Source organism: Dermacentor silvarum, chromosome 8, assembly GCF_013339745.2.
Source record: "Dermacentor silvarum isolate Dsil-2018 chromosome 8, BIME_Dsil_1.4, whole genome shotgun sequence".
NCBI classification, from domain to species: Eukaryota; Metazoa; Arthropoda; class Arachnida; order Ixodida; family Ixodidae; genus Dermacentor; species Dermacentor silvarum.
Window position 1 is genome coordinate 20608573 of NC_051161.1, and position 10269 is coordinate 20618841.

The 10269-nt window shown below is 47.2% G+C and overlaps 2 protein-coding genes across 7 annotated transcripts in view; one reads left to right on the plus strand and one right to left on the minus strand.

The window, feature by feature from the left end:
- LOC125947450 (uncharacterized) overlaps positions 1-2617 on the minus strand; it is a 273425-nt gene extending 270808 nt beyond the window's left edge. The window contains exon 1 of the mRNA XM_049672196.1: positions 1705-2617. Coding sequence (XP_049528153.1) covers positions 1705-1734 — 30 coding nt within the window. The 5' untranslated portion in view covers positions 1735-2617. The remainder of the gene's footprint in view (positions 1-1704) is intronic.
- Positions 1-10269, plus strand: part of LOC119460752 (major facilitator superfamily domain-containing protein 6) — a 43305-nt gene that overhangs the window by 16860 nt on the left and 16176 nt on the right. For 5 of the 6 annotated variants that reach the window (XR_007468305.1, XM_037721831.2, XM_037721832.2 and 2 more), the window contains exons 2-4: positions 4496-4602; positions 6750-8021; positions 8974-9126. Coding sequence is in view for 5 of the 6 variants with exons in the window: in XM_037721831.2 (XP_037577759.1) it covers positions 4496-4602; positions 6750-8021; positions 8974-9126 (1532 nt within the window). In the remaining variant the exon portion in view is untranslated. Of the gene's footprint in view, positions 1-3827; positions 4404-4495; positions 4603-6749; positions 8022-8973; positions 9127-10269 lie in introns of those variants that run through there. The other variant, XM_037721833.2, reaches the window with a different exon arrangement.

The following is a 10269-nucleotide window of genomic DNA, read 5'->3' on the forward strand; positions in this document are numbered from 1 at the left end:
CAGACAATGTCCCTTTTTCGAACTGTTTCATTATTAGAGGACGTAGGAGAAATTGAAATGTCGCGTTGCCGTGCTGCCAGGAGGGGAGCTTCACTGCCAACATGGGCATCCACTCCTTCTGCTTCGACAAGAGTCCGCAGGCGACATTTCTCCACTGCCTTCTCCCATATGATACAGGTGCTGACGGACAGCGTCACGTCTGCGTCGCGAACCCCGCTTTAAATTCTCTTAATCTTTTCGCTGCACGGCGGGCTCTCACTGGCAGTACTGCACGTTCTGCATTGGACGATATTACGAAGTCACGTGCAATAATCGGTGGCGCTGCAGGCAATGAGTCTTACGCAGAGGCATTTGTGCGTGTGACCGTGACTCTCTGGCCAAAAGCACGTCTCCCTCGAGAGGAAGAGCGCGTAGGTTTCGGTTTGAAGTTTCAGCTGTTTTCGCGCCGTGCAGACGTTGGATATTTTGCAGACAGGGTTGCCACAGCGTGATCTACGCGCCAAGGTTTGTATATTTTCAATGCTAAAACCTAGTGACACGGAAACCGGGCTCCAAGCGACCGAATGCTTATGCAAACTGCACCAAAAACTGAATTTATTCGTAATTCAGACGCACAAACTAAAATTGACGAATGTATGTGGAAGTTTGCAATGCCAAGTTTCAACTACAGTCCTTAATTTCAAGTTGTATTCATAGGTGCAGAAGAAATTCCGCTTTCAGAGGAAGCTTTAGCTCGGATTCCCCTAAGTACATGTTCAGTTCAGTTCAGTTCAGTTCATTATTCATTCACACAGTTGTAAAAGATTACACAAGATGTAAAAAGCGAAATCGTTCTTCTCGGCAACCACTGCACCAAATTTGACGAGGTTTGTTGCATTTAGAAGAAAAACTTAAAATCTTAAACAATTTTCGATTGAGGTTGTCAATCTTTTATTAAAAATTGGCAAAAATAGCAAATTTTCAGAAAACGAGATCATCAAGTTTAGAACTCTGTAACTCAGCAATGAAAAACGATATCCCGATTCCGTGCATTGCTTGTAATAGTACATGTAAAGCGGACGAAATTGATATATTATGCATGAATCTCAAAAAAGTTAGTAATATGGAAATACAGCTTTTGCAGAACCCTTGTACACAACGTAACAAATTCACTTAAGATATAAATTTACATATCGAATTTGTCCGCTCGCTTTGAATGATCTAATGGATGCCGTTTACAGAACCGCGATAGCTCTTCTTGATACAGAGCTATTAATTTGTAAACTTCGTGCTTCTATTTTTTCTAGAACTTTCGCATTTTTGAAAATTAAAAAAACAATTCAGGCCCTAAATCGAAATTCTGCTTCCAAAAGTCCCTAGAAGTCATTTTTATCTCTCAAATCCAACAAATTTGATTAAAATTGGTCCTGGGGGTATCTCAGAAAAGCGTTTCTGCGTTTAGCACGCATTTATTTGAATAGGCCGCATCGCGGAGTTGGGCCCGAGCTAAAGCTTCCGCTTTAACGCGGAAGCCGTGCGGTGGGTATAATTTTTCTCAGGCGAGTACATGCCGCTGCAGATCTAAAAGTTCATCGCCTAGTGGAACGCATCACTTCGATTAGCATTATAAACAAAAGTGTCGCAACAGCGGCAATTAACGCGTTTAGTTTTAAACAGAATCTCTTGCAAAGCGCTGAATTACCTTGGCTAGAGCACTATACTTACCTCTGAACGGCCCGTTACCTCGTGGTCCATTCCGTTGTTTCTTCTTTTGTGAGCATTCTTTTGCGAACGAAAGTATCGTCACTTTGAGTTCTCCAGTACACAGCGTCATCTCCGCAGCATCCCGACCCACAACACGTATTTCACGATACAGAGTTCACACTTTGCCTTTGGTGAAAGGACGACTTGGCATCCACTTGAAAGTGACGCGAAGGTACATTGGTCCACACAAACAAACCTTGGCAGTTGGTCAAGGCCCTTGGTTACACTCTGTGATTGTGGATAGCACAAAACGAGCTCGACGAGGAGACAGGTAACTTATGGTGAATTCGGGCGGTCTATCCCGTCCTCCAAATCGGATGGCAAGACGCATCAGGACTGAGTCCGAGAATGCACGCCCCAGCCGAACGGCGGGTCACTTTCCGGAGCAGTGAAAGGGAAGGAAGCGAGGGAAACGTTCGGTGACGCCCGACTGAACGCCGCCACCGTATTACGCAGCATTAAGGCTGATTCAAACTACGCCGACACGAGAACGATTTTGGTCTGCCGACTGATGACGCGAGCAGTTTCCAGGACGGGAAACGCTGTGGCCAACGGTTTAAAGAAAGGAAAACGTTGCCGCCAACAGTCGGCAGACCAAAATCGGTGCCCTGTCGGCCTAGTGTGAATCAGCCTTTATAGATTATAGCATCGCGGGGCCGCAAGACAGACAAAAAATGTTGGTCTACGAAAGCGATCGCTGCAGTGGCGCTCGCTTGCAACATGCCAACACAGCAAGTTTTCAGCACCATGATAAGATGCTGTTACTGCTTGCCTCTCGACTGAAGAGAAGAGCTGAAGGTGTCGCTAAAACGTAAACGTTGCCGCGTCGCCATCGTCGACGTGAGGCGCACAAAACCCGACAATGCAATTACGAAACCGCATAAGCGGCCGAGCCGACACCGGCAGCTGCGCGTTTACGGAAGATACATGCCTTTACTATTTTGCTCCGCACAAAGACTATGTGTTGCTTGAATTAGGTATTAGCCAGTCAACAAAACCACCTATTCTGGCACTGTTCGGAAAGTGGAGACACGTAAAAAAGCGATCGAAGCATTACTCTTGTCTAAATTAAGCTGTCGTCCGCTGTTTGTTGGCGCGGCTGAAAGCAGAAGTAAAGCTGATAAATGCGTACCGAACTTTGTGTACCACTCATGTTTCACTCTTTCTCGACTTGGCATGCATTGCTCTATATTGAGTAGAGAGGAAACATTTTATTATCGAGCAGTTTTAGTGCACCCTATAACTGCTGGATTCGATGAAGCCATCTCGAAGGCCCGGGTCATGAAGCGCTTAAATTGCGGTTGAAGTTGACGTTCAGTGCGTTGTGTGTTGAAAAAGTATTGAATACGCTGGAAACGAATGAACTAAGCAGGCAGTCAAATTATGTGTTAGTGTGCCGATCAATCGAAACTCATAGACGTAGACATAAGATACAGTTCAGATACCGCGGTACAACTTCTCTCGGTTGACACCGCGCGTAATTAGTGAAATCTTATTTGTAGCTGCTGTCTCAACGTAGGTGCACGTGTCTTCTCTTTTCCATCGGCTACGCATACAAGTGAAAGTTTACGGACTTCTTTCTGGAACCAGAACATTTCACGCAGCGTCTGTTAGCTTGCTTTTGCCACGATGAGTCGGTGCTATGTATACAGCCACTTCTGTGGCTGTATGCATTGCACAGTGTGCGCGCCGTCTTCATTCTGGTGCATTCTTGCATCCCCCACTCCTCCCTCGCTCGGGCGGAATGTTTTTAAAAGCGCCCGCGTGCCGTGGCATCCAGTGCAGGTGAAAGACCCTCAGGTGGTCAAAGTTGGCGTGCCTATTAATGCGTGCCTCCCAATGTGGCCTGCCTCTTAATCAGATCCTGCGTTTGGCACGTAAAACCCTAAGATTTAATTTTACTTCTTCAGCGTGCGGTGCATACACGCAATGTTCTATCAACATGCGCGCGCTACAGGAAATTATGGCTTGTTCTCATGGCCATTTGATTCATGTTACAAAAAAAAAGCTTATTGAAATAAAAAAGGAAGACGGAGAAAGACGACAGCTGTCGGCGGTTGACGAGCGACGACCCGTAAACCCGAGCAGTGTTCGCTCGGAAACGGTTGCCTGTGGTCTCGTGCATGAGAAACGCTCTGTATTATGTCGTCACCTTCATCAAATTTGACAGTGAAGCGGCAGGCGGAGCCGTTAAGTGCAGGTGGCTACGGAGCGGGATGTCAGCAGCCTACACCGACTATGGATTCCGCGTACGTCACACGCGCCATCCACAAAGCTTTGGGCCAAAGTATCTACCGTTTGCGACGGCGGCTTCCGCTTGATAAATATACACCTTGCTTGCTATCTTTCTTTTTTATCGTTTGTCGATGGCATTTGTACGCTGTCCCTCTGATGTCTAGCGCCCTTCGGCTACCACGCGGTGATGCGACCGAGCGGTGATAAGCGTCAGGGCGGTGCAGAAGCGATAGCGACCACGTGCATTCTACCGAGCCCCCTAGCGCATATGTCAGCGCGCCCAGGCTTGACGCTCGGTCCACGAACAAAGCCTAACGATTTCTCGCGTCCGCTGTAGTATGTATGAGCGTGGTCGGCTTTCGGCCTGAAGCGGTCGATGGACATTTGGATAGTTCGAGCCTCGTTTAGCACGCTTACCTTCTCAGGTGCTGATCTTTTGACCTTTTCCGTTGCGTTTCATGTTAGCTTATGCGAGCGCATATGCTAAGTTCACGCTAAGTTTTCCTCCGCTTCCCAGGGACAATCACACTGTGGCGATGGAATCCTGCTGGACCCGATGCCTGCCGGAGTCCGTCAACAGGCAGCTGCTGCCGCTGAAGGCCCACTTCTTCCTATACCTCGCAGGTATGTGGCACGAACTTTCGTGAGTAGTTTACTCTTTTGCGTGCATATATATGCAAGTCCACTGTCGTCGCTGCTTTGTGTCAGCAGCTTCTTATGCTGGTGCTGCTATTGGAGGTACTCGTGGAGATATTTTAGTTATATGCAGTGCCTATTCTCCCGGCAGCCGGGAGAATTTTGAGAATTTCTGTAACGAATTTCTCCCGGAACTCGCCTCCTATTGGATCTCGGAAGGTTACTTTCGGTTAGACACGGCGACGCTGCGCCGTGTTCGTACTAAGAGTGGACAACCCTGTACGTAAAGTGGCCGCGTTGCGTCCCCGTAATCATGCTACGCAATCTGAGCTATATTCTGAGACTTTGATATGCGTCGAGCTGGTAACTCGCTGCTCTGCAAAAGATTTTACAGGCGCCTCTGCTGCCGAGAAGCGGCTTTCTTCTGCAGATAGATATACACGCCTGCAGTGGTGACGGGAGTGATTCCCATCTGTAACCGGTGCACATGGAAATGAGCGCTGCGCTGCTCTTCTTAAGATAGGACACCTGTGACATTTAAGACTTCCCACTGAAATTCTGTTCGAACTAACCTGAAGTTGATGCAATGTGGTGAAATTGTACGATCATAGGCAGTCTAGACAGAGATATATAACGTAAGGTCTTAGCTGAAATTCTGACTACAGAGTGGTCTTTTGTGGGCGCACGGAAACGCCTAGACTCGCTCCCGCTCGAAATTTCGGTCTGTGCTGTCTTTGCGGGAACTCGGAGGCCTCCTCCCCCGCGAGTATGACACCTCATCGTTCTTTCGTTCTCTTTTCTGCCTTGCTTCTTAATTCTGTGTGTGTATCTCTTTGCCCCGTTCCCCGAGCTCATCGCAAACAGATTGAATTCTATTATGGTTAACCTTCCTGCATTCCCGCTTTTCTCACTCCGACTTTCTCTCGGCTGCATTCGTTAGGCAAAAAAAAAAAAAAACAAAAAAAAAAGCAGCTATAGGACGAACCCGGTCGCCGGGCACATTTGTGAGCAGACAGCCGTTGAGATTCTGCTTTCCCATCAAGTGGGCGCATTGAGAACGACTTTGTGACAGATCATGAACATTAAATGAATGCTTTCTTGACCAGCGCGTTCTACGCACTGTCTTAAATCTTCGGGCCGTTCAAAAAACGAACAACTACGCAGGCTATATAATTTTGACTGGAGGGAAATTCATATTATGTTTTGTGCACATTTGCAGCAACTAGACTTATGTCGAACCTAGCGTTGTCTACGAAAACCATGCACGTAGGCTTTCCATTCCTGGAATGCATGTTCTCTGACGGCTTGATTGACAGCCGGTTTTATGCTATGACAGACGGTAGCTTTATAGCTCTATACCGAGGTAGGAAGCTAGTACAAAACCTGGTTCTCACCTGCTGGCTTTGAGGGCCATCATAATCGAGCAGTGTGACTCGTGCACAAGGTCCACAAGTTAGATGTTCTAACAGTGCATGCCGGTTCGGGAACTGGATGACTCGCTAAAACTCTGGGATGGGTTGTAAGTCATTTAGGTATCATGACCTGACAGTTCGCTGCAGTTATCCATATTTGTTTTCCAGGCAGCTCAGACATATCTGTATCACTTCACTCATCCGTTCGCCACTGCCATTTTATCTCTTGCATGATGGTGTGGACACAGAGGCATCACGGGTGACTTGTGATCCTCCTAGTAGTGGGCAGCACTTGATAACGTTCTTTTAAGATATTGTGGAGTTTAACCTTCCAAAATTTCATGATGGGTATTGAGAAACACCGTGGTATAAAGTGCTCCGAATTAATTTTAACCACGTGGGGGGCAATTTAACGTACATCTAAATCTCGGAATACATGAGCGTATAGCCTTGTGCCCCCATCCATATGCGGGTACCGCAGCCGGAATCGAACCCGCGGCATATCGTGCTCAGCAGCAAAGCGCCATATCCACCTAATCACTGCAGCTGGTAGAACGTCTTTGTCAGAGTACCTAGAAGGCGAGGCTTTACTGAATGCAATTCTGGCCTCGTTCTCGACGAAACCTTTAAAACTATGAAATTTTCGCTTTCGCTAACGGTTGCGTGTAAGTTGTACATCGTCTGATGTCACGAATGTTCTCTTTTTCATGTGCACTTTTTCAGGACAAGCATGCGTGTACCCGTACCTGGCCGTGATCGGGCGACAGATAGGAATCAACGCTGCCATGATCGCTGTCATCTTCTCCCTAACGCCATTGGCCGCCGTCATCATAAAGCCTCTGTGCGGATTTGTCATCGACCGGACGCAAAACGCCACCGCCGTCATCGTCTTCCTTCAAACCATCTTGGTCATGTCCCATGGGGTTGTTTTCTTCAGCCCCAGCATCAAGGCCCACACCGATAGTTCGTTCACAGGTTACCTAAACTGCAACTCTAGTCAGCTGATGGTTTCAAACGCGAGTTCGGCCTCTTGCGTTGTCTCCGGAGCTCGCGAAAGCGCCCCGATTTCCTGCAACCTAACAGTGATTGAAGATGACTATTCAATCAACGTCACGAGTGCTTCGGACACTCTGGTTAATTTAAGTGACGTGTCCAAAATATGCGTCAATCTGTCGGTTAATGTCAGTGACACTTATGCCGCCCTGCGTTGTCCATGCGATGCCACCCCGTACGAGGGCAAATTCTGGATCTACACCATTTCGGTCGTCGTCGCTTGGGCGACCTCGGCAACACTGTACACCGTCACTGATGCTGCCGTCTGCGAGCTGCTGGGTGACAACGTGAACGCTTTCGGGCGCCAGCGTCTCTGGGGCACCGTCAGTTGGGGCGTCGTGAGCCCTCTGATAGGATTCATGATCGACGAAGCCAGTGACTCATCCTACACCGACTACAAACCGGGCTTCTATCTATTCGCGGCCGTCATGGCTTTGGACATAATCCTCATATGCTGCATGCCCCGCTTGCGTACGGCAGACTTGTCCGTGAACTTTCTCAGGGACATCGCGATCCTGTTCTGCGACGTCGAGATCGTGCTGTTCACCGCGTGGACGTTCATAGTAGGCGCCCTCATGGGTGTCGTCTGGTCCTTCAGCACATGGTACCTGGAAGACCTGCACGCCTCGAAGCTGATGATTGGCCTGACCAACACGGTGATGAGCTTGTGCGTGGAGGTGCCGCTCTTCTTCATCTCCAAGACAATACTCGAGCGCGTCGGGTACTTCTTTTCTTACTCGGCGGCCTTGCTGGCGTTCTCAATCAAGTTCATCGGCTACTCGTACCTTGTCAACCCCTGGTACGGGCTCATTGTGGATATCGCGGGCGGCGCCATCTTTCCTCTTGCCTACTCTGCCATGACTGTGTTCGCCAAGCGGGCCTCTACACCTGGGACGGCAGCTTCGATGATGTGCATCTTGGGCTCGGCTTTCGAAGGTCTCGGTGAGTTGTGTCTGCTGTTTTGCGCGCCTCTCTAGTATATTGCTTTAGAGAGCGTAGGATTGGGCGTATTGTTTAGTGTTTAGTGTTTCATGTTCGCTTTGGCCAATGTAGATAGGAAAATTTATTCACCTTTGTCATGCAACACTTCCTTGACAACGCCGCTTGTGTGGCGATGCCCTGGTATGAGGATGAAAGCGTTCGCGTCATTGAAATCAGCCAGGACACTGCTGTAGAGGCCGATCAACGTTGTACGCCTTTCCCTATCGCATTATCCTTAGCCCTCGATTGTGCTTTCGGGTTGTTCCGATAGATCACGTTGCTGTAATCAAGTGTGGTTGCTGAGTAGCTTAACCCCGTCAGACACGCATTAGGATTGACCGTCGATACACGTGAGAAACATAATTTTATGCCAGGGTGCTTGAGACTCCTCTGAAAGCAAATCAATGTTGTAGAATGACTTCGTACAATTTATGATGAGTTATCGTAATTACAGAGTAACTAAATGTTTGAATACTGTGAAGTCATTCATGCTACGTTTCTTAATAAAAATGATTAAATCACCCGCTCGAATTACATGCACAAGTTATTTGTTGGCCACAGGTATATCAAAAACGAAGAAAAAATATTTCGAGTTTTCTACCGAACTGTCCCACGTCAAACGTCACGTAAAACACGGTAATGCCTTCAACAGAGCGGTGCTCTGTACTGACACTTATCACTAAGAAATAAAATGGCAGTAATATAGATTAGCGGAATGTTGAATTTACCCTAAGCTTAATGTTTGTGCTCTATTCCTTGCTACCACTGCACAGACATGGCAAAAATAGGTCGCGTCCACAGATGTGGGCGCTTGTCTGAAGGGGTTCAACTGCCCGAGGCAACAGATTGATGTAGCTTGATAAAGTGGAAGCCTTGACCTTTCAGGCGTTTTTTTTTTTTTCTTTTTCCTCAGGCATCGCCGCTGGAAACCTGCTGGGTGGAATGAGCATCGATAAAATCGGCGCCCGGTTGACATTCCGTTACCTTGGCTACTCGTCTGCCGGTTGCGCAATTTTTTGCACTCTGACCTACCTTTGTCTTCGGCACCTGGGCAGTGGCCGTTTAGGTGAGCATCCTATTAACATATTAGGTGCTTAGGCAGTAAGCGTTCACAATCAACACACTTCTTTCTCGGAAAAAGCCGGTAATATATAACGTCATGAGCAAGGAAGATGTGTTCGTGCGCGCTTTTGTAGCTTGAACTTGTCTTCTTAATCATCGGAAGAAAGTCCTAGTTCTGTTAAGCACATTCTGCCTAATTCCGAATGACGTCAGGGGAAAAGAATCACCGTCCTCTTTTAAATCCTTAACGTCCCCGTCTGGCATTGTGAAAGGGAAAGGAAGTTGCATGTGATACAAACAGGATGTCAGGATTAACACAGGAAATAACCTAGTAATTAAAACCACGTCAAAGCAAAAGACACGAACTAAGCAAACCACGAGCATTGCGCAAGTACGCATTTTCAAACGCCTTTCTCGTTATAAAGTTTAGTTCGTTCTCGGTTTCACTTGCGAATTGGATAGTGTCTTCCTAGATGTAGGCTAAATGACTCCTAATTCTTAATCCGACCTAGCCCACTACAAAGTCATCCTCATGCCTTCCTAGACGAAAACGTTACCTGCTCGAAAGGCATTCTGCACCCTTTGCTCTGCTTAAGGGGAAGCGTTAGCTCGAAGGCAATTACAATTTCCCCATTCAGGTAGAGAGAGGATGAATGAATGGCAGGGAGGTTAACCATGGCTGAGGCCGGTTGGCTACCCTGCACCAGGGGAAGGGGTAAAGGAGAGGAAAATATTAAGAGAAGAGAAACTCTACTGTTCATATCGCCGACGTACTGGCAGTTCTCTGCTCCATATCACAGACAGTCATTCAGTCCTGTAGCTCATTCAAATAAATGTTAAACTCATAAATGCTCTTGCAAGATAACCGGTGGACTGATTTGAATGAAATTTGTTGCGGTGGACCGATTTGAATGAAATTTGTTAAACTTGAGAGAGAAAGTTCAATTCTAACAACTCTAGATAGCAAAATATTAATTTAGGACCACGAATGTATTTTACCAGAATTGCCGAAAACTTTTAATTTTCTATGAAAAAGTTGAAGCGCGAAGTTTACTAATCCGTCATGCACCAAAAACAAATCCGTCACTGCACCAAAAACTGCATCCGTTAAAGCATGCATATGAAGCGGACAAATTTGATATGTGTA